This window comes from Podarcis melisellensis (genome assembly GCF_964234715.1).
Source record: "Podarcis melisellensis genome assembly, chromosome: 1".
NCBI lineage: Eukaryota > Metazoa > Chordata > Lepidosauria > Squamata > Lacertidae > Podarcis > Podarcis melisellensis.
Genome location: NC_138528.1, coordinates 22,267,091 through 22,291,452, shown reverse-complemented (window position 1 = coordinate 22,291,452; position 24,362 = coordinate 22,267,091). Strand labels below are relative to the sequence as shown.

General features: G+C 39.9%; 1 protein-coding gene across 1 annotated transcript in view; it reads right to left on the bottom strand.

Annotated features, from left to right (window-relative positions):
• The window catches only part of TRIP11 (thyroid hormone receptor interactor 11), a 35,786-nt gene extending 13,150 nt beyond the window's left edge, over window positions 1-22,636 (bottom strand). Inside the window, exons 1-15 of the mRNA XM_081908552.1 lie at window positions 22,204-22,636; window positions 18,034-18,110; window positions 17,771-17,881; window positions 16,342-16,620; window positions 14,805-14,873; window positions 14,277-14,442; window positions 11,896-12,237; window positions 11,169-11,209; window positions 10,211-10,417; window positions 6,707-9,739; window positions 6,017-6,157; window positions 5,524-5,717; window positions 3,431-3,594; window positions 3,133-3,236; window positions 2,387-2,486 (exon numbers count right to left, since the gene is read on the bottom strand). Coding sequence (XP_081764678.1) covers window positions 2,387-2,486; window positions 3,133-3,236; window positions 3,431-3,594; window positions 5,524-5,717; window positions 6,017-6,157; window positions 6,707-9,739; window positions 10,211-10,417; window positions 11,169-11,209; window positions 11,896-12,237; window positions 14,277-14,442; window positions 14,805-14,873; window positions 16,342-16,620; window positions 17,771-17,881; window positions 18,034-18,110; window positions 22,204-22,348 — 5,173 coding nt within the window. The 5' untranslated portion in view covers window positions 22,349-22,636. The remainder of the gene's footprint in view (window positions 1-2,386; window positions 2,487-3,132; window positions 3,237-3,430; window positions 3,595-5,523; window positions 5,718-6,016; window positions 6,158-6,706; window positions 9,740-10,210; window positions 10,418-11,168; window positions 11,210-11,895; window positions 12,238-14,276; window positions 14,443-14,804; window positions 14,874-16,341; window positions 16,621-17,770; window positions 17,882-18,033; window positions 18,111-22,203) is intronic.
• Window positions 22,637-24,362: the final 1,726 nt, after the last annotated feature.

The window sequence follows — 24,362 nt, the reverse complement described above, 5'->3', positions numbered from 1 at the left end:
AATTTTGTGGCTGCTGTCACCATCTGCAGTGATCATGGAGCCCAAGAAAGTAAAATCTCTCACTGCTTCCATTTCTTTCCCTTCTATTTGCCAGGAGGTGATGGGACCAGTGGCCATGATCTTCGTTTTTTGATGTTGAGCTTCAGACCATATTTTGCGCTCTCCTCTTTCACCCTCATTAAAAGATTCTTTAATTCCTCCTCACTTTCTGCCATCAAGGTTGTGTCATCTGCATATGTGAGGTTTTTGATATTTCTTCCAGCAATCTTAATTCTGGCTTGGGATTCATCCAGCCCAGCCTTTCGCATGATGAATTCTGCATATAATTTAAAGAAACAGGGAGACAATATACAGCCTTGCCGTACTCCTTTCCCAATTTTGAACCAATCAGTTGTTCCATATCCAGTTCTAACTGTAGCTTCTTGTCCCACATAGAGATTTCTCAGGAGACAGATGAGGTGATCAGGCACTCCCATTTCTTTAAGAACTTGCCATAGTTTGCTGTGGTCGACACAGTCAAAGGCTTTTGCATAGTCAATGAAGCAGAAGTAGATGTTTTTCCGGAACTCTCTAGCTTTCTCCATAATCCAGCACATATTTGCAATTTGGTCTCTGGTTCCTCTGCCCTTTCGCAATCCAGCCTGCACTTCTGGGTGTTCTCGGTCTACATACTGCTTAAGCCTGCCTTGTAGAATTTTGAGCATAACCTTGCTAGTGTGTGAAATGAGTGCAATTGTGTGGTAGTTGGAGCATTCTTTGGCACTGCCCTTCTTTGGCAAGGCAGTGATCCATGAAATAGCTTCTACATTAGGTTTTAAGATGCTGAAAACATTTTTGTGCATATTAGCTCAGTAATCTTTGCAACTCTGTAAGGTAGGCCATTTATTATTATCCCCATAGATCTCCCATTTCGATTCTGATAGTTCGTTCAAAAAAAGGCCCATGGTATTCCACTGCTGTTTAGCTGTGGAGGGGGGCTACAGCCAATACAAGTATAACATCTCTGGAATATAGTCCACTGTTGTTATCAGGGACTGCACATGTTCAAGTGAATACAGCTAAGGAAATATATTATAATAATAATAATAATAATAATAATAATAATAATAATAATAATACCTTATTATTTATACCCCGCCCATCCAGGAAAACTAGAAAAATGAGAGCCAAACCAGAGACCACAAATCAGGTGACATCATGGCAGGTCGTCAGTCTCTCTTCTCTGTTCACACACACAACACAGTATGTGAATACCCCAAGGCAGCAGTTCACCATCCCTTCTCTACAATTACACATTGCTCCAGTATGCTCATTCTGACAATGGCACTTTTTTCTCTCTGGGAATGTTGGTCCCATTGGGGAACATTCCACCTTCCAGGCTGGTATTAGTTGAACCACTTGCAATTTAGTTAAATGATTGATTTAAAAATGGGAACTTTGAAATCTCTTAACATGAGGAATATAGGATAATAGAAATCCAAAGCCTTGTGTGATTGGAAAGGCACTTCCTTTGTGCAGTGTTCTCCATGCTGCCTACCATTCCAACTCCTGGGGTCTCAATCCCATGTCATTTCAGAGGCACCCTTGGCCTGCAAGAGCAGATTTCTAGGGGGCACAGGAGGCTGCAGGGGAAGACTGGAACTCCACTGCTGTTTTCCTAGATTGAATCACCAACTAGCTAAAAGTTCACCCTTGCAATATCGTTGAATTTCTGGCAAACTTTTTGTTGAGTAGTTCAGAGTAACATTTATGTTCGGGTGCACACAAAAATGGCTACATACATATATGTATATTTATATGTATAAGCATATGTGTATGTATACGTATATAATTACAGGTAGGTAGCCGTGTTGGTCTGCCATAGTCGAAACAGAATAAAAAAATTCCTTCCAGTAGCACCTTAGAGACCATCTAAGTTTGTTATTGGTATGAGCTTTCGTGTGCATGCACAGTTCTTCAGATAAGTGTCCATGCACAAGAAAGCTCATACCAATAACAAACTTAGTTGGTCTCTAAGGTGCTACTGGAAGGAATTTTTGAGGGTGCAAGGGACGTTGAAGGGGACAAAAGATGAAGAAGCTCCATTGCATGCAGCACAGTCCAATGCACTGGTGGAGCTGCAGTGTTAATGGAATGTGAGAGAAGGAAGCAGACATTCAAATGAGGCTCTGCTGGTGTTATGCAGGCTTCAGTTTTCACCAAGGCCTCCTGTTTACAATCTAGTCTGATGAAGAATTTTGGAGGTCTTGAAAGCTTGCACACTGTTTTGTGACATTTTCGTCAGCTTAGTAAAAGGCACTGCCACCAAAATGGATTTTATAATTTTTTCTTATAGGCCAACACAGATATCTTCCGGTTTTGGTGCATTGCTATCAAGATCTGTTACCTTGTTTTTTAAGGTCCTCAATTTGATCCTCTTTAAGATCCAGCTGCTCTGCTAGCCTTGATGCAGATTCTAATGCTGCATTTGCTTCCTCCAGGTTTTCCTGCAAGATGAGGTAGATCATCCATAGCAACCATATACTGCGATAACTATGCTATCAATACAGCACAACAGAGTTTAAAATCAGGCTAGCTAAATGGATTAAACACATCCATACCAGTATAACTTAGGCCAAACTTTTTAAAGTTTCCTTTAAGCATTATATTCCTTGAGCGATGCCACCAAAATGGGTGAATTCTTACCATATGTGATTAATAGAGCTGAACATCTTACTAAGGACTCTGGGTCTTGTATCTACACCTGCTGGGATGGCCTTAAATAGTTCACCACCTCACTGCATGGCAAGGCTGACCCTTGATTTAATTGTGACTGCAGTTTGATTTACTGCAGGTCTACCACCTATTTGCAAACTCTCAAGGCATACACCTTTCCAAAAATCATGCTCCTCACCTACGGGAAGAATTTTGGTTGGTCTTGGCTTGCAGAAAATATTTAACGACATGATCAGGCAGATTCTATTCCTCTCTCAATCCTTTCCCCCAATATTTCCTCATACCTTTCTATAGCAATAATCTAGTATCTTATTTCTGCTGCCTTCCACCCTTTCCCATCTGTCCGCTGCTGCTGTGGTTGTTTGCCATGCCAGTTAAAAGAAACGAGGCTGCATTATAGAACCATTTCAACATTACCTGCAACGAAACTACTTTATCTTCTAGTTGCTCTACTTTTTTCTTCCATTCTTCAGTCTGCCTTTGGTGTTTCTGTAGCTCAGCTGAATACATAGCTTTCTCTTCTAAAAATAAAATATGTACACTTTTACTTTTATATATATGTGTGTGTGTGTGTGTATTTAAAAAAACCAGAAACCTAATTATGAAAAGCAGATATCTGGGAGAATAGCTCAGTTTTATCACCAAAATACTATTAAGTATATCTTTTAAATAAGCTAGTATGAATGCACTCTTATTTCTGGAGGAGTTAACTTACCTTGCTGGAACTGCTCTAGCACCATCTGCAGGTTGGCCAGGGACACAGCATACTGTTTCACTTGGTCCTGAGAAATTGTTAGCTGCATGACAGTTTCATCTCTCTGCCTGGTAACAAAGTTCAGCTGTTCTTGCAAGGATTCCACCTGCATGCTAGCCTGGTGGCTTGAAGTAAAATATTTAAAATCAACCAGGTTATTTTAAAAACACACACCAAAAAACCTTAACTTCTGCTGCCCCTGGATCTTTCAGGGGTCTGGATATTTGGCAGTTGTCACCTCGGCTTCAAAATATCAACATGAAATCAGTTCCTGCAGATATTCTTTGCAGGAAGAAGAATTTATACCTTTCTTCTTTCTTTCAAAAAAGGTTCAAAAAAGTTAATCAAATTTTGTTGTTAAACTACTCTCTTCTGGAAGCAATTCTAGTTATATATATGGTATTTCATTCTCCTCAGACTTAATATAACCCAGGGGAAAAGAGGGATTAAAGTGACATCACTCAACAGAAATGCCAGTTTATATAGTCATATAGTAAAGAAATTATATGAGATACTAAGTTGGGCTCTAAAGAAGAAAGTGTATTGTCATTTAGATGTTTTTTTCTTTTCTTGGATTGTTTTGATTGCATACTTCATGGAAAATACAAATAAAGGTACAACAATTTTCAAAGGCCAGGGAGAAAGCAAGTGCTTCCCCACTTGTATGTTTCTGCCATTTGAATGAGGAAGTTGAGAAGTCCGTAACAGCTCAGCTGCATCAAACCAAGAGGGACATTAAAGGCTAGCATCCTGCCTCTTTCAGTGGCCAGCTGAGAACTTCCAGGTATGGGGACAACGGTCCTCTCTTCCTATTGCTCCTCAGCAACCAGCAGTCAGATGCAATTCACCTCTTAAGATGGAAGTTCCACTTAGCTCCTTTTCAAATCATCTAGCCAGTGACCATCAGCAAGTACAGTGGTACCTCAGGTCACATATGCTTCAGGTTACAGACTCCGCTAACCCATAAATAGTGCTTCAGGTTAAGAACTTTGCTTCAGGATGAGAACAGAAATTGTGCTCTGGCGGCGTGGCAGGAGGCCCCATTAGCTAAAGTGGTGCTTCAGGTTAAGAACGGACCTCCGGAACGAATTAAGTTCTTAACCCGAGGTACCACTGTATTCCATAAATGAGATCTGTTGCTTTCTTTGATCCATCCTGATCCATCAGCCAATCACTTTCATTGTCAGGCTGCAAGTTCTAGTGTTATCAAGGAAAATCCCCTTTTGCTCTCTATTTTCTTGACACCATTTTATAAAACCTCTTTCATGTTCTCTGTCTAATCTGAAAGCCTCCAGCACTTAAAGCCTTTCTTGTGCTTTACCGCATGTATAGATCAAACAAGGCCCTTCAGCTCCCACCCTAAAGAATAAAACACCTTTCTCTACCATGCGTTAAGGTATGAATTATCCTATTATTGATGCACTATCTAGTTCAGGGGTTGTCAACCTGGTCCCTACCGCCCACTAGTGGGCGTTTTAGGATTCTAGGTGGGTTCTAGGGCACAAGCTGAATCCTCCACTGGTGGGCGGTAAGGCAATTTTACCATCAAGAAAGATGCATTAGTGGGTGGTAGGTATAAAAATGTTGACTACCCCTGATCTAGTTGAAAATTTCAGGACTTTCACCCAACCATGGTTCAAATTCCCTTGCAAACCATCCCCCCACCCCTTTCTGGCATTAACCTAATTATAAGTTATTCTGGGCAGGTTAAACAAGTGAAACCACCAGCATTCCCTTTTGCCTTTAGAGAAGGAGGAAAGGCAAGCAGGCAGCAAGGAGGGAACAGTAAGAATAATATAAATGTACGAGCGGGCCCTGTGTTGCAGTTAGAAGTCTGGGCATGATGGCTGTAGTATACTGACACTTTAATTACTTTCTGAAAGAGAGCAAAGGAAGTGACACAAGTGCCAGTAGGACTTCTGGACAAAACCATACAAGGGTGTTCTCACATCATTGCCCATCTCAATAGGATGTCTGGACAAAACATTTCAACAAAACTAGCTGCTGACTAGGATTCTGGGTACCGATAAGGCTAAAGGAAGCAAAGTTATTACCTGGCATTCTCCACTGCAGTTGATGAAAACTGCAGCTTTTCTTCCAAAACCTGGACTTTCTTTTTAAGCTTAGATTCCCGATCCTCAGCTGCTAAAGCTTCCCGTGTGGAAGTGTCTTCCCTTTCTAAAAGGTGATTGCGCAATCTCTCCAATTCTTGATTCAGACGCTGCTCCTTATCACGTAAATGCTGTATCTGTGTAATTAATTGAGGGCACATTGCTTCAGCTTTTCTTATTCACCCTCAGCTACCCACTCTTTCATTCACTCAATTTTCATCCTTCGATGGTGCCACATGTTTCTACAGAGACTTCCCCTGGTGCCCAGAGTCCCCTGCCTCCCCACCCCCAATCAACCCTGCAAGGAGCATAAATTGCAACCTACAGACCAGGCTGCTGTGTGTACTTCGATTAGGGGTGGGTGTGACATCCCTGAGAGTTTGTTCAGTTTGCAAATATGCCCACAAGCCCCCAAAGGCTGGCAACTCTTGCATACCTCATTCTGTAGGGCACTAGTCTCCATTTGTTTCTGCTTCAGGGCTAACATGACTTTATCTCTCTCTTGCTGAAAAGCAACAGCCTTCTCCTGCATTGATTTTGCTTCATTTAACAGCTGGTTCAGCTCTCCTGCTTTCCCCTTCCAAAAATAAAAATAAAGAGAGGTTATTGCATTTTAAAGATCTATCTTCTTTTAATGTTAAAGCTGCAGCACTGTGCCAGGGGACTTGAAAGAATATAAATGTGGATGTACAGTAATAAATTTGAGAATTAAACTAAGGCTGGCAACCCCACAAATACTTGTCTATGCACAAGCCCCTACTGAACACTGCTGACTTACATCTGAGTACACTTGCATAAGATTGCATTGCAAATCAGATGTTCACTAGAATTTGCATCTTCCTCATTTACAAACTTTACATTCTAAAATATATGGACATTTAAAAACTGATACTGGTCTTTTCCTCAGGAGACCTGAACATGTTCCTTAGTTTTCAGCCTCTGCAAAAGTATAGACATTTCTCAAGCAAGAATGTCTAGAAACCTATTGACATCCTTCCTGGAATTCTGCATATGCAATTGGGACCCTGCACCAGATAACGAAAATAAGCATTGCATGACAATAGCAATCACACCTTTCTCCCTTTGACCTTGAACAAAATAAGCAAAAATTCATCTCATCACGTACCTGCTCTTTCTCTTTCAACAGTTTTTCGAAGGTAAAAGCCTTCTCCTTCATGGAACTAGACTCAAATTCCTTCTCCTTCAACATCATTGAGAACTGCAGGTTAGTCTCCTGTAGGGCTCTGAACTCAGTTTCTTTCTCCTTGCATTTTGCCACTATTCTATCATTTTCTTCTTTCAATTTACGGATGTCCATTTCTAAAATCAGAGTTCTCTCCTTTAGGTTAGTTATACCTTGCTTCAGCAGTTCATTTTCGTTCTCTTTATTACTAAGGTTTTCGCTGAGAGAAAGCAACTGATCACTTTTTGATTTTATTAGCAGGTCTTTTTCCCTAAGTGACTTCTGCAGGACATCACACTTCTCCTTCAAGTGCTTTATCTCAAATTCAGACCCCTCTTGACCCTTTCTTTCCATCTCCGATGATGCAGCCATAGAATCAGACAGCCTCTGATTATTCTCCTGCAGAATTCGGATAGTTGAATCTTTTTCTTCCAGTGCTTTACTCATGCGCTCCAGTTCCTCATTTAGTGGTTTGGAGTCACTAGTAAACACCTGAGTAGCAGCACTGCTGGAAGTCTCCGATGAATGTGAAGCAGTGGTAGACTTTACTGGCAGAGGAGGTGTTACCATATCAAGTTTCCCCAGAATAAAATCCCTGGTGTTGTTCAGCTCTCCTATGCTATGCTGAACTTGTGCTAATTCTTGACTAAATGTTTTCAGCTTTCTCTCATTTTGTTCATAGCCTTGAATCAAGCCATTATACTCTATCTGCAGCTGAGAATTGTTCTCACTATCCATGGAGATCTGTGTTTGAAGCCTTTGCAGTTCTTCTTGGAGATGAGCAGACTCATGTTGCATATTTTGGACAGTGGTCATTACTTGTTTCTTCCACTCTTCCATTTTCTTCACTTGCTGTTTCAAATTATCACGTTCCTGTAAAAGCTCCTCAAACTGATTGCTGTTAATCCCTCCTAACTCATTGCCTCCATCCATGCTGGATGTCTGGAGGACAGTCAATAAAGTTTGGCATTTTTGACTTAAAGCATCAATCTCAATATCTTTCTCTCGAATGATCCGGGACAAGTTCTTAATAGTTTCTCGGGACATATCTTGGCTGCTGCTTTCAAATTCATTGGCTAGTTTTTGATTTTCTTCCTGAAGCTTTTTCAGAGCTGCTTCCTTAGCTGCTACAATGTCCATCATCTTGTGATATTCTGTTCTTAACTGACTGTTTTCCCGAGTCTTTTCACTAAGAACTGCCAGCACTTGCTCCCTTTCCATGGCATAGGCCTGTAATTGCTGCTGAAGGTAAATAATATCCTGCCCATAAGATGGAGAGGAAACCCTTGCATGGAGAGCTTGTATCTCTAAGTTTTTCTCTTGGATGATTTGCGTGAGCTTGCCAACTTCATCTTTGGACAGCTGATCAATTTGTCTACTTAGTAAGACATTCTTTTCATTCAGAAGTTTGATTTCCATTTCTCTCTCCTTGATGCCTTTCACCAGCCTTTCAATTTCAGCTTTAGATAAGTCATGCTTCTCATTTCCATTTTCACCATTAAGTGTCTGCACTTTGGTTTCTTGAAAGAGATCAGGAGGATCTGGCTGAATGACTGTTCTCTGATTATGCAACTGGTTTTTAATTTGTTCTATTGTCCGCTGCAAGCTTTTGATTTCCTCATCCTTTTCCAAGCACACCTGTTTGTGTGTGATGCTCATTTGTTCACACTGAAATTTGGACTCCTCAGTCTCCTTTTTATACTCCTGCAGGGAATGCTGAAGTTGGGCCATTTTCTGATTCTGATCCTCAACCGTTCTTCTGTTAAGTTTTACCTCGTCTTCAAGATTATTTTTATGCACAGTCAATTGTGTTACTTCTGCTTCAAGTTCAGTGATAATATCTAGGGTTTTGGGCTCAGCCAAAGAGGACGACCTACTCTGCTGGTCTTTCACTCGTTCAATTTCTTCTTTCAAATGATTGTTCTCTTCTTTCATGGTTGAAAGGCTTTTCTCCTTTTCTTCTAAACTTTGTTTTAAAATGTCAAACCTTTTGGAGTCTTTAACATAATCTTCAAGCTGCTGCTCTAGTTCAGAAGCCCTGGTTTTAAATTTTTCAACAAACACTTCTTTCTCTTTTATGAGCTCTGTCAGTTGTTTTTGCCCTGCTAAGCTAGTCGTTAACATCTCTTTGGTTTCCTCATGGTCAGCTTCCATCTGTTCAATGCTCCTCTTGAGTTCTGCTATCTCAAAGTCTCTCTCTTGGTTGAGTTTAACTAAGCGCTCGTGTTCAAACTGTAACACCGTGGTATTCATGTTACGTGCATTAGACAGCTCCTCAATGGTTTGCTCATATTTATGAGCCTGTTCCAACAACTGGCTTTCAGTTTGGCTTAGTTCATTTTCTAGCCGCCTTTTTTCTAGTTTCAAAGCTTCCACCGTGGTATCTTTTTCAAAAGCGATCTTACTCTTCTCACTACTAGCTTCCTGTAACTGCTGTTTCAGTTCTTCACAAGTCATCTGAAGCTTTTCCTTTTCCATCTGAAGCTTTGAAATACATTTCTCCAAGTCTGTATTTATTAGTTTATTTTCTGAAATTTGCTCATTCAGCTTTGAGATTTCCACTTCCCTTTCTGTGGCTGATTGGACATGAAAAGCACTGTTAGATTCTGGACTTATCTTGCTTAACTTATTTTGGAGTACAAAAATTTCTTCTTCTCTTTGTGTTAGATTTTTCTTTAATTCTACTATTTCCTGCTTATTTTTGGAGCTACAGTGCTGGGATGTTTTTAGCTGTTCTTTTAGCTCTTTTATTTTGTTTTCCAGGTGTTGTTTAGTCATGTGCAAATCATTAAGTGCAAATGTACACTGATCCAATTTCTCTCTCTGGCCTTCTAGCTCCTTGCTCATTTCCAGCTTCTCAGCTTCTAGCTTCGATGTTTTTCTTTTTTCAGACTCTGTGTCCATTTTTAGCTGGTTGACAGTATTAGCGGTTTCTGCATTTTGCTTGGCTAGCTGCTCTTTTAAAATAATCATATGCTAAAATAAAAATACAAACAAATGTTAAAAAAGTAGAGAAAGCCCATACATGGTAAATCAACAGACCCGTAAAACACCGTGAAGAGTGGAAAAATCACCATCATTTCATCATTAGTTTTTCAAAATACTAGAGAAATTATGTTATTGAGCTAAGCATTAATGTCAACACCAGTTAGGGTGGTATTCAACTAACTTTTACTCAAGATTAGATCTGCTGAAATGAATGAACCTAAGTTAATCATGACCATTAATTTTAATGGGCCTACTCTGGTCATGTTAACAGGAAATGTTAACATTTTGAATATCTTCCATCCAACATTCTCTGAAAACCTGCATTATTTCTCTTCACAACAAAGCAAATTCACGGATGAGCAATACTGATAAAAGTGATTCAGCCAATAGTTTAAGATTTCAGTACAGATAATAAATATCCTTACCCACCCAACCCCTTTAGTTTATTCAATATATTACCTGGGTAGCTTCTTGGTTCTGCTTGTCCAATTCTTCTAGTTCTGCTATTAATGTTTCCTTTTCAGCAATACTTTCATTAAATTCATGTTCTTTCCTTTCCAAGTCTTGTCTTAATTGATTTAACTCTAAGTTCTGTCCTTGAGTTGATACATACGCATCACTTTCACACGTTGGTTGTAAGCTTTCCAGTTTTGTTTGAAGCCCTTCCTTAATTTAGACAGAAAAAAGACCCTACATTTAATAGGATAAAATCAATTTGGGAATATTCATGAGTATCAATCAGTTGGGTTTTTTGTCTTTTTAAAGAGGCTTTAAAATTATTTTTGGAAAACACAAAATTCACTTTAATGACTGAAAGTACTAAATTAGCCAAATGGGAAGACAAAGCTATTCAACTGAAAGGAGAGGGCACCATTTATGTTATTCCTGTCCAGTTTGTAACAGAAGCTTAGGAAACAACCGCATGCCTGGGCACAAATTTCATATTGCATAAACCACTCTTATAACATTAAAAGATTTAAGTGTATTTGCAATTCATACACAGCTTTAGGAAATAAACATATTTCTGAATTTATGGAATTGCAAAAATTACAACATTCTGGAATCATGAGATGCCCTTTTTTAAGGGGATGCAAATGTTAAATCAGGGAAGGCATGAACATAAATGCTTACTAACTTGCCTTGTCCCGTCAATTTATTGTTTGGTAAGGTCTGAAGATACTGTACTATTATGCTCTCTCCATCAGTGTACCATTGAGGACATAGTATACTACTATGTGCTGATAGAGATGGGAGAAACTGCAGCAGCCTCCTGGTATTCACATAAATTTGGGTTCACATTTACCTGTTTCTCAGTGGCATTAAAACAGAAGTGAGCAACAAGGGGCATGTGTGGCTGTTGGAGCACTTACTATGCAAGGTTATTTGTAAAAGCATGAGAATTTAGTAATTTGTTTACCTGATCTGATTTTTTTAGTCTTGTTATTTCATTTTCCGCATCTGTAAAAACAATAAAAAAATAACAGCTATTATTTTTAGAGGAAAGTATACAAGAATACAAAGGCAACACCTGAGGTTATAATCACAAAGATACAATTTTGGAATTTTACATACTACCAAGTTAAAACAAAAAAAGCTAGCATTAAAAATAATTGTGTAATTACTGTTTATTTATCTTCTATCACTCATCATTCTGTGACAGCCACTCAGAAATAAGCTAGAAACCAAGGCAGCCAAATGAATTTCAGTATAACAACATACACATCTCTAATACAGTGGTACCTCGGGTTAAGTACTTAATTCGTTCCGGAGGTCCGTACTTAACCTGAAACTGTTCTTAACCTGAAGCACTATTTCTGGGTTAGCGGAGTATGTAACCTGAAGTGTATGTAACCCGAGGTACCACTGTATGTATATTCTTAGAGGCATTCATTTTCATACACTTAGGCCAGGAACCAGACTCCTCAGCTTTCCTTCCCAGGCAGCAGCCTTATTCCTGAAGGTCAAGGGGAATTTTGGAGTAGCATTAAATGAGAAGACACTGCTGGAAGAGAAAATGGCCAAATCCCACCCCCGTCTTCACATAAAGAAGCGCCTTCTTGATATGTCTCTTTGAAGTGCATTTCAAGTTTGTCCTAAAACTATATGCACATGATAAAATTAGACACATTACAGTGGCTTCATACCAAGAAGTGCTTGCTGTAGTCGGAGCACTTCTGCTTGGAGCGATTCTACTGCAGGCTTAGGGACTTCCACCTGTGTTTTTAAATCAGTCTGTTCTTCAAGAAGAGATGCCTGGAATTTATGGGAATCAGATTTGAGTCTTTCATATTCCTGCATTAGTTGACTCTTCTCCATTTTCACCAATTCAAGTTCTTTCAAGAGAATATTTTTCTCTTCTGCTGCTGCTGACAGTTGTTGACTTAAACTTTTGACTTTATCCTGCAAGTCCTTCAGCTGCGATGCTGTCGATTCAGCCACAATGTTCTGTGGGTCACATTCAGAAGAAGTGTCAGCAGCTGCACCAACTATAAAGTAGAAAAAAACGCAACTGTAACATCTCCCAGAAATAGGGCATTTTCCCATAGCAGTCACAAGATCTAAGTGCCAAAGTAATGGGTTGGGCCCAGAGTCAAAACATGCATAATGGGGCTGACAAAAGTCAACTTGTCTGCCTATCTTATATTTATATATATATTTGCACATCCTTTATTATTTTATTCACATAATGTACATTCTTTACAACAAACAACTCCAAAATAAAATCATATGTAACAAAACCAATTAATTAAAAATTAATAAAGAGTGGCAATGCGTTAAGGAATACATTAAAAAAAGTCAGTGCTGGAGCTTAAAAATTAATATGCAAAAGTTTAAAAGGAGAAAGGATAATATATTAAGGATGGAATAACAAATAACGTGAGTAACACAACAATAACAAAAATAATAGTAGGTAAAGAAGATCACACACAGGTGGAGGAAAGTACTGGGCTGTGGGGGAGGGAGGTAAAGGGATTAATTGAAATTGTTAAAGATTGGTATAGGATTTAAGAGATTTAAATTTTTATAAAGATTCTATAAGGAAAGCAGCAAGCAGCAAGAAATATCAAGTAAAGGTATTGGAGAGGAGATCAGTGTAAATGAAAACATGAAACTTGTCTTTCCCACACCACCAGGCACCAGAAAATGCTTCATCAAGGACTGGAGGGGGCATGCAGAAAGAGGTAAGCTGTGGTAGAGGGGACTTGGGAAAACCCAATAACCCACTGACCATTAGTGGAACAATTTCAGGGGGCTGCTGGGGGGGGGCAGGGAAGAATCCTTCCATGAGCCCCATTATATATATATATGTAACTTTGGATCCAACACAATAATTTTGGAATAGCAGGTATTTTCAACCTGTGAAAAATCAGTTTTTTCTACAGCAGATATGTTGTCAAAAATAAATTATAAAAATCAAAGGTTTAATTAATGCTGGTTGGCATTCATAGCTCAATTACAATTGAGCGGTTATTCTGATTACTAAAAGATCTATTTCTCACAAGTGCAGAATTAATATTATGTGGCACCTATAGAAGTACCAGCTCTACATATGGAAGCAGTCGAGTTAGTCCTAAGCTGTTGGCTTTATGTAAGAATAGTAAAAAATGGCACTGATGCTGACAGGCAAAGCATAAAACAATGACAAAGTTCTTATTAATCACTTTTAAAAAGACTGAGAAGCTTCTGCTTTACTAACATGTTAGATCAAGTCCCTAAAGATGTCTGAAACAGGAATTTCCAGGATCTACTTCCAACGCTTTTGGAGCCTGCTAGGTAGAAAGGGTGTGTTCAAAGATGAACTGCACTGTGTCTGTGAAACTAGTCATTATGTCATTTTTGTGGCTGCTGAATGTACAGACTTGGATGTAGGTAACTTTAAAAATGACTTTTTCCTAATACAGATGCTAAAAAGTGTGTGTGTGTGTGTGTGTGTGTGTGTGTGTAAAAATGGTATTTAGCTAGTACAGATGCTGAGCTTATTCCATCCTGTCATGCGTATATTACTGTATCGTTGGAATCTAGGTTCTAAGACAGTAAGCCTAGGCATGCTGATGGAGGGGTAAACCACACTAAACTTTGTGGGACTTACTTCCAAGTAAACATGAACAGAACCAGGCTGCACATTTTTATCTTACATTCTCTATGGCCAGCATCACACCCAACCTGTATCCAGAGTTAAATGTCACATTGAATAAATAAGGAGTGTGTGAGAACAATTTTTCCACCTTGTGGCAAAACTGATCCCTAAAACATCACAGACTTGGTTAGGTACGGTATCTAGACAGAAAAGTCAGTGTAGGATACCTAGGAAGCCATCATTATAATTTCTTCTGAACTTTCGATTGGTTCTTACAACCTATTTAAATGCACCAAGGCCAATAACTGTGCAAATTGTCATACACAGTGCAACCATAAAGATTATTCTTGAATGCCATACGTATTTGGTTCTCTCAAGAGCTGGAATCAATGACAATAGATTATCAACAATTCATTTAAAAACTCCCATCAAACCAATAAACAAGACCTTTCTGTAATTGATCCTCAAGTTCTTCTATTCGTTCCTCGTATTCACCCAGTTCTTCTCGATGACGTCGGCTTATTTCTGCTAATTTATGACGATGTGCATCCTGTAATACTGAAAGCTCGTGTTGATGCTCATCTATTTCTTGACTCAAGTTCTGTTTTAGCTCCTAAAATGTGCATTTTAAATAAAGTTATATCATCTGTCTAAGATATAGGATGCAGATTATGTCTTGTATTTTTAACATGAGCAATAGTTCATGCAAGACTTCTGAAGACTTGGGCATGGTACACATTTTATATCTACGGTATATATTTATATACACAATATAACAAAACAGTTTAGTTGTTTTAATTCACTCAGATAATTTCTCCACCACAAACCTATCAGTATTTATAGTCATCCTAATCGTAGTTTGTCCATAGTTAAGGATGTGAATATCTTGTTTTATGTGAATATTTATAAACTGAAAGAGGATTAACAGAAAATGTAAAGCAAGAGGAGAACTAATTTATTAAAATATAGTCTTACCTTGATAATATTTTGCAGCTTGCCGATTTCATTCTGATCTGTATTATTTGCTCCTTCTGGTTTGGAAAACTAAATAACAGGGAGAAAATGTTTAGTTTGGAAAATGCTGAAAGATGTTCAGCTAGAATGTATGGGATCCGCAGCAGATTTTGGGAGAATGTTGGAGGCTGCAGATGGAGAATGGGGACCCACTAAATGTTTGAAATGGGAAATCCCATTTGCGTAAGCCCACCCTGTGGAACGCCCTCAGATGTCAGGGAAATAAACAACTACCTCACTTTTAGAAGACATCTGAAGGCAGCCCTGTTTAGGGAAGTTTTTAATGTTTTAATGTCTTATTGTATTTTTAATATTTTGTTGGAAGCCACCCAGAGTGGCTGGACGGGTATAAATATATTATTATTATTATTATTATTATTATTATTATTATTATTATTATTATTATTACCACAAATCCCACCAGGCACATGGAGGGCTCCATGGAGTAGGGGAGGGAAAGAAAGTGTCATTTGTACAAGAGGGAGCCCATTGTGCAAGAAGAATGTTACCAACGGATACCATCTACTAAATGTTTGAAAAATTGCATGTAGTAGAAGCAACACAAAAATCAGTCATAAGTTTATTAGATTTTAAAATTTTAGAGTTTAGCCGTCCATTGATTTAAATGGGTCTAATGCTGGATGGCCATCTGTCATGGATGCTTTAGCTGAGATTCACGCATTGCCAGGTGACCTTTGGGGTCCCTTCCAACTCTACCATTCTATGATAATCAGAGTATGACTGAGCTGAATTAAACCCAAGCATAAGATTAAAAAATAGGGTAATTCTATAATTCAATGTAATCCAGTGAACAGAATGCCAAACGAATCTACATTCAAATCATAGTTTAGTCTATTATTTATCAGCTTAAATGTTAACATCTCTCAGCCAATAATATACCACATATTTCTAAGGAAGAGAGGTAAGATCAGAAAAAAGCACCAATATTCGATCAGAAAACTGATCACTGATATAAATTCATATTTATATTTCTTTTAAAAAATGTCTCCAATAAATACATATAACTTATCGGCTTTGGTTCCCTTTTGTCAAAAGAACAAAGATGCATTCGTAGGATTCAACGCTGACATACAGTACATCTCTATCCACTTTGACATGTCACAAACATCAAGCCACAACACCTGAGAGCTTGAATCAAGCAAGTGTGTGCTTTTCAGAGCTTTACAACCCAAGCATTCAAGGCTAAATGTAGTTCCACCACAATCTTGCAGAGCTTTGTACTCCATGGTTTGTAAGAGAAAGTTGGACATTGTCACCACGCTTATGCCATTCATGTAATAATATATATTAATAAGGATTACCCAGTTTTAGAAATAAGGAAGTCAACAATATCTCATTTAACGGAAAAGCCCAGAATAGTTATCTAATTCCTGACAAATCTTCCACCCCAGTAGAGACGGTAGCATAGGCTTTATTACCAGTTAACTCAAAAAGTGTTATAAATTCAGAACACTTGTAACACAGGAAAGTGATCCACCTGTGCAATCTGTTTCCAATGGTCCACTTCTGATTCAAGCCTAGAAACTTCATTTGATAGTCTGTTTATTTCTTGTTGGGACCAGATTACATCTCCGAAGTCCATGTCATCTCCTTGAAAACCAGAAGAACTATGTCTAACCATAGGGACAAAGGAAGCTGATGGAGTGGTTGATGGAGAGGCAGCAGCTCCTAACTGTGCTGACTGAGCAGCTGACTGCACCTTCCGCAGTTGCTCCTGTAGTGTATTCTGCCTGGCTTTAAGATGGCTGATCTCCACCTAAAAAGACAGGACACAGTTACAAGTAAGATTCAGCACGAAGGAACAAATAATCTCAGAATTTACCTATCACCTGATAAAAGTGTTCCCATCTGAGCAGAAGACTTCAGAGTTTGTACATGTAATAAAGCAGGAAAGAACTTTCTCATGTAACTCAGTGGTTAGAAGTGGTATCAAATCATACAAAGTATTTCTTGACCAGAAGCTCTACACTGCGGTTTTCAAGTACAGTCATACCTCGGGTTACGAACACTGCGGGTTGTGTGTCTTCGGGCTGTGGACCACGCCGAACCCAGAAATACCAGAATTACTTCCGGGTTTCGGTGCTCACGCATGCGCAGAAACACAAAATGATGCCATGTGCATGCGCGGAAGAGCCGAATCACATTATACACGTGCGCAGACGCAGCGCTGCGGGTTGCAAATGTGCCTCCTGCATGGATCACGTTCGCAACCCAAGGTATGACTGTAATTAATTCTGGAATTTTCTACTTGATATACTACAGGTACTGTACAAGCACGTTTTTCATACAGATCTTGTTCAGATGCTTATCTGGGCAGCAATCTTGTATCTGTGGGGGAGGAACAGAAGGATTCATCCCCATCCATCATGCTCATAACACAATGCATCCATGTGGATGGCTGTAGAATGAAGGGTAATTCGTCCGCCTTAAAAGAGAGAATGGGTGTTTACATATATATCTGCTATCGTGGGAACAGCATTCTTGATTAAGATAAGGGTTTATGCTATGCTACTGTCTCCTGGAGAAGGAAAACTACTCTGGGATTAGGGCAAACAAAAAATGACTTTTATAACGTATTTCTGTGTTAGTCCTTCATTGAAATTCCACCAACCACACTGAAACAATTCAAGAAGTATATGAAGAGCTGAATCAACAATTATCCCTATTTGTTTAGTGACAAAAATTCGACTGGGTAAGCAAATTGTGGGTAGCCAGTGCAGCTTAACTCAGACAAAAAGCCATTGATATTATAGTTCAATAAAAGAAACAGTAGCGCGCACATACACACAAAATCTTTGAATCAACTGTCACCAACCCTTAGGGTGAAAACTTATAAATCTAATCAATCAATCAATCAATCAATGTACACACCCTTGCTGAACAACAATTTCTGTGTCACTTTATACCTCTTTCTGTTGTAGCTGATTCCGGTATTCTATGGACTGTTGCTTTATTTGAAGCTCTGCTGCTTCATGCTTTTCTTCCAGATCATTATAAGCCTTCTTCAGCCTCTCATTCTAAAGGGGAAACAAGTAAACTGAATCATCAAAGAAAAGAATCCTAAATCCAATTAAACCAACATTTTACTGTACTGAAAATATGCCAAGAAGTCCAAGCTTAAGAACAGGTGTTATTTTTTTCAGTGTGCTTTTACAGATTAATTTTTTACCTCTGATCTTAGTGTTCCATGAATATTTTCTACATCCCGCAGACTGGAGCTGGATACAGGAAAGTCTGCTGCAGAACCTGAAAGGAATGGAGAAGGGAATACAAATGAAATCAATTCTCACAACAGTATATGTATGTGGATAGGTTTAGTGGCAATATATTAAAAAGTGTCAATTGAAGGGAGAATATTTAAAAGGATTTCTTAATAATAATAATAATAATAATAATAATAATAATAATAATAATTTATTATTTGTACCCCGCCCATCTGGCTGGGTTTCCCCAGCCACTCTGGGCGGCTTCCATAGAAACCAGAAAACACTAAAATATCATACATTAAAAACTTCCCTGAACAGGGCTGCCTTAAGATGTCGTCTTAGACTAAGATGTCTTCTTAGACTTAGTCTTTCTTAGACTAAACTACTACTACCTCCACATCCAGACTGGATTATTGTAACTCGCTCTACGTGGGGCTGCCCTTGAGACTGACCCAGAAACTCCAGCGGGTGCAGAATGCCGCGGCGAGACTCCTTATGGGGTCATATTCATCCGGTACTATACCAGCTGCACTGGCTCCCGGTGGAGTACAGGATCAGGTTTAAGGTGCTGGTTTTAACCTTTAAATCCCTATACGGCCTAGGACCCTCGTACCTACGGGACCGCCTCTCCTGGTATGTCCCACAGAGAAATTTACGGTCTGCAAATAAAAACATCCTGAAGATCCCAGGCCACAGAGAGGTTAGGCTGGCCTTAATTAGAGCCAGGGCTTTCTCGGCCGCGGCTCCAATCTGGTGGAACGCTCTGTCACAAGAGACTAGGGCCCTGCGGGACCTGACATCTTTCCGCAGGGCCTGCAAGACAGAGATGTTCCACCAGGCCTTTGGTCAGGGCGCAGCCTGACCCCCTCCTCTGGCAATCTGCACAGAATTTTGCTTAATGGTTGCCATCAATTTGATTTTAATTAATTTTATAATGAATGTTTTTAGAATGTTGGATTATTTTGATTGTTGTTAGCCGCCCTGAGCCCAGCCTCAGCTGGGGAGGGCGGGAAATAAAATTTATTATTATTATTATTATTATTATTATTATTATTATTATTATTATTATTATTATTACTACTACTACTACTACTACTACGTCAGTACTGTATTAGTCCCTGAGAGTCAATGAAAAATAATAACACAACATTTTAGAATTCATGTGTGTTGGATTTAAAATGGAAACAAACATATAATGAACCGACCATATTTTGGATATTTAACCACTTTTTCAAAAAACAACTCCACTATAATTGTTTCCTACCTACATAAATCTCAGAGATTATGTGTAAACCATATTCTCCTCGGAATATGAAATTCTGATCCTTAGAAAAGATTTTGCTTCCCTTATGATATAGTGACTGTGTATAATAAAGCATAATGCAAGTAGGGATATTTTATTGGTGCATTTAATAAATATGTTCTCAACCTTTAAACTTCTATGTCACTGGTAGGTGAAAAGGACATAGATACAGATGCTTGAAAACTTACTTAAAAACTTGATATTCAATAAAGTCACTACATGTTTTAAACTCAAATGTATCTTCCAGAAACTGCCTAAAAATATTATGTTCTAAAAGTTCTAGGCAACTGAAATACTTTGCTTTTTTCACAACACCCTGTTGGAATAATGGATAATCTCTGGAATCCCACTATTATTGGATACTTGATAGAACAGTCACAGTATATAGACCTTTAACACGATGGCTGAACTTTGCCTTCTGAGTGTACACAGTGAAAAATGTCTTATGTGACATCATCTTTCTTTTGCAATTGAGTGTATATGCATTTCTAACAACAGAAAGATAGGCATAAACATAACGATGTACAATAGTTATTAGACCAAAAATATTTTTGCTGTCCTCCTTTTTCATATGCCACCTGTTCTCCAAAGCTCTTGACAATTTAAATTGCTTAGTTGTGGAATGAAAAAAGTTGCTAAAATTTTCTAAAACACACTATTCTAAATGAAACAAAGCCAACTGGAGATTAAATCAACCAACAAAGAAAACTACACTCAAGTTGCATGTTACCAACCATCACAATATTAAAAATTGGTACAAACCTTTTATGGAAAGCATGTTTGTATTACATGTTTGTAATTCATGTACAACATCCTATGAAGTTTATATTAGTGGTGTGCTTTCTAAGATTGCCCAGGTATAGCAATATATACAGAACGAACAATTGAAAACCAAATGCTAAAAGGGACAAAGCTCTGCCAGAAATACAGATTTTTTTTTTGCCAGTGACATATACATTATCCTCACTTGATCCACAAATTCCACCTGTCATTAAAAATGTAATTTGCCTTAGGCAGTTGTCAAGTGTGAACTCAAAACAGTGGTAAATCTTAATCGTGGTTTAGGACAGAAAGCCTTCCAGATGATCCACTGTTTCCCCACTACTCCCACAACCCATGCTGGCTAGGATGACGGCAGCTGGAGACCAGAAGTGCCTGGAAGGTTACAGATTCCCCATCCCTGATCTACAGGTAGCCCATTTTACACTTGGTGTTTTTAGAAAAGAAACTACCGCAATTTAGATCTTTAAAGCCCATTACACCAGCAAACAGCAAAATATCCAAGGCATTTCTTATTGTTTTCTGCCAGGTGTCCCACACTGTTCCTTCCTTTATGATCTCCATGGTTGACTGCTGTTTTGTGATGTTCTTCATGAACGGTCCCAGTTTTAAAAGTTTTCTGAAATATCCTCATTGTACTTTTGACCAATATTGTCCTCCCCTATCACAATAATGTCATTTCCCCCAACCCCCAATATCTAACCTGTTGGGTGCAAGTTCGTGTTTCTGTGGAGGTGCCAAAACAGTGCAACATCATACCAAAAGAACTTCACCAGCTCCCATTCCTGTGTGCTTTCTGGTGAGCAGTCAAGACGTTTCCTTTCAATATCCTGTTTTATGAAAATTTATTCTTCTGCTACTTTTTGTCCAAAGTATGCTCTTTTTTTTAAAGAAAAGGCACTTTTAACAGTTTGCTTGTTTTGTATTTGTTATTGTTTCAATTTGTTTACATTGTTTGTGGCCTTGTGTATTTTTGGATGGGATGGGCAAGATACTTTATTTCAACATTTGTAGCTCCAACTCAAAACAATCCTCCCCACCTTTTCATAAGCTCTGGATCTGACTCTGCTACCTTGCCTCCACATGAGAAAAGCCCTGATGAATCAGACCAAAGGCCCATCTAGTCTAGCATCCTGTTCTCACACTGGTTATACCTGTGGGAAACCAGAAAGTGGGAACTAAGCATGGCAGCACTCTTCCCCAACTGTGAATCCCAGGAACTGTCATCTAACCTTAACTGTCATTTTTTTAAAAGTTTTTTTTTGACAAAGTTATACAGTAGTAATAAATAAAATAAAAATAAAGATGTGCACCCCACCCCCGAGACCATTCCACTGTTACTACCCAACTTCCCAAAATTTCAACACCACTTGCGATGTTCTGACCTCTTTCTGTTTTAACAGTACAAAACCTACAAACACCTTCCACATCTCCTCGAAATCATTTCTCCTGCATATTCCCTATCTTACCTTAATAGTACATGCCAATTTACCATTAATAGCTATATCCCACACCTCTTTATACCATTCTTCCATTTTACACTCACCTTGCTCCTTCCTATCTACAATAACTCGGGCAGCTGCCAACAAGTTTGTGAGGAAGTCCTTCCTGGCCTGTGAACCTTCCATCCCACAGTACATCAATTGACAATACTACCTCTGGACTTTCGGTCAGCTTTAACCCTGTGATTTCTCCTTAAACACCATTTGCCAAAAATAAATAAAAATAAAGTACATATTGATACCCTTAACTCTGTCATTCTGGATGCTTTAACTGAGAATCCTGCATTGCAGTGGGTCGCACCAGATGACTTTTGGAGGGCCCTTTCCAACGCTACGATTCTAGGATTTTAACTCCGCCCTTCCCCATCCCAAGAGCACATTTGGCATATATAGACAACTCCCAGCATCAGAGCTACTCCCCTCCGGTATTCAGGACACTTTTGATTCCCCCCGCTCCGTGTTTTTCCTTTGTCTTCTCTATGCTGAGGACCCCTGAGTGCTGCCACCTTCCCCTCCCCCCCCCCCAGCCACCCACCCACTTTCCTTACCTCCCACCTCCTCCGCGCCGCCTTCCAGCAGCATATCCTTGGTGAAGCTGGAGATCTGACCCGTCAAGGTGGACAGGCTGCCTCCCACCTGGCCCACCAGCGACTGCCCCAGTCCCGCTCCCAGGCCGCCCAGCCACGACGCCATCACCGCTGCCGCTCAGCTGTCGAAGGGGGAAAACAAGGCGCCGCCGCCAAGAGCAGCTGCTGCCGCCGGTTCCCCTCAGCGCCGCTTCCCCACGCCCGCCTGCCTCGGAGAGCAGCCCGGAGAAGGGAAGCCAGCTGCTGGGCCTCCCTCAGAGCTCCGGGGTCGCCATGAAGCACCTCGCGCTTCCCCTCCAGCCCGGGCTCCTTTCTTCAGTCAGCCGTGGGGCCTCCAAGTTGGGCTGCCACCTCGACGGCCGCCATGACACCTCCCAGCTGCACCATAGAGCGGCAGCCGCTAGCGCGGCCCTCCGGACGCCCAGGGACGTGGCCCGGAGAGCAAGGCCAGCCGGGATACGGGAGGATAAAGCGGCAGCGCCCTCAAGCCGCGAGTGGGAGAAGCGCAGGCAGCCCGGATTTCGCCGAGCTCGTGTCGAAGGTGTACTGATTCAGTGTCAAATGACGTTTATTTCACTCCAACATTCTGTGCCCTAATCTTATTCAGACAGTGTTAATGCAAGATTTCTTTCCCAGTCGCGGGCTCAGCATCCAATAGTATTTTTCCAGCCAGGACCATCAGGTGTGTCATCTCAAAGGAAGTAAAGGTTAAACCCCTGGACGGAGAAGTCCAGTGAAAGGAGACTTTGGTGTGTGGCGCTCATCTTGCTTCAGGCCAAGGGAGCCGGCGTTTGTCCACAGACAGCTTTCCGGGTCAGGTAGCCAGCATGACTAAACCACTTCTGGCGCAACAGAACACCGTGACGGAAGTCATAGCGCACAGAAACGCTGTTTACCTTCCCACCTATTTATCTGCTTGCACTGGTGTGCTTTAAAACTATAGTGGTACCTCGAGTTGCAGACGCTTCAGGTTACAGACTCTGGTAACTCGGAAATAGTATCTTGGCTTAAGAAATTTGCGTCAGGATGGGATCAGAAATCATGCAGCGGTAGTTTCAGGTTAAGAACAGACCTCCAGAATTAATTAAGTTCTTAACCCGAGGTACCACTGTACTAGGTTAGCAGAAGCTGAGACAGAGCAACAGCAGCTCACCACTGATGCGAGGATTCAAACTGCGGACCTTCTGATCTGATCCGCAAGCCCAAGAGTCTCTGTGCTTTAGACCACAGCACCACCAGCTCCCTCTCTCAAAATAGCACTGTCTTCATCAGGGTTGTTGAGGAGCGCTGCACACATTATCAACTTATTTAGTTACAGAAGTTGCATATGCACACCCCAACACACACTCTGCTGATTTAATTCTGGTTTTGAAGATAATGAATGTGCTGGTGGGAATGTGCTGGTGGTGCTGAGCAGGATTAAGACAAAAGATGGCTGAATCAAAAAGCCTAGTAAAGTTAACGCAGAACCTGGCTAGAATGTGAAGACAAGTATCCAATATATATCAGCTTAACATTAGAAGCTTTGAAAGAAATCTGTTTACCTTCCTGCCAGAACTGGATTCTACATTCCCCTAATATGGAAATTAGGCTATGAAATGAACAGAAGATACATTCAATGTTTTCCAAGCTTTAGGTAGTTCTGACACTGACATTACTGGACAACAGGTTTTGTTCATAAACTGCAGTCCAAACTCATGGAGAGAGTTCATGTAAGATTTTTAAACTAAAGATGAACAAGGTTGAAGGCTTTCCATTAACATAACCCTTAGGAACAGCATATCAGGGGCTGCTACCATGCCTTTCAAAAGCATTTTAAAGCTAGTTTTTGCAAGTCTTGTTTCCATATAAAGAAGTCTTGTGTTTCAAAATAACTAAAGGCTACGCAAATACACGTACAGCATCCATTTTGTAAGTTTTGTGTAAGTTTGAACCACAGCTGTACTCTATAAATTATGCAACAACAGGCCTCCATCTTTGGTCTATTCTAAATGGAAAGGTAGATTTAGAAACCTCTGCACACCTTCTATAATTGATGTGGTCCATGTATATTTTGTTCTTGGGATATATGCACTCAAGTAAAAGTATCTTGAAAAAAAGTGGCCCTAAATTCCACCAGA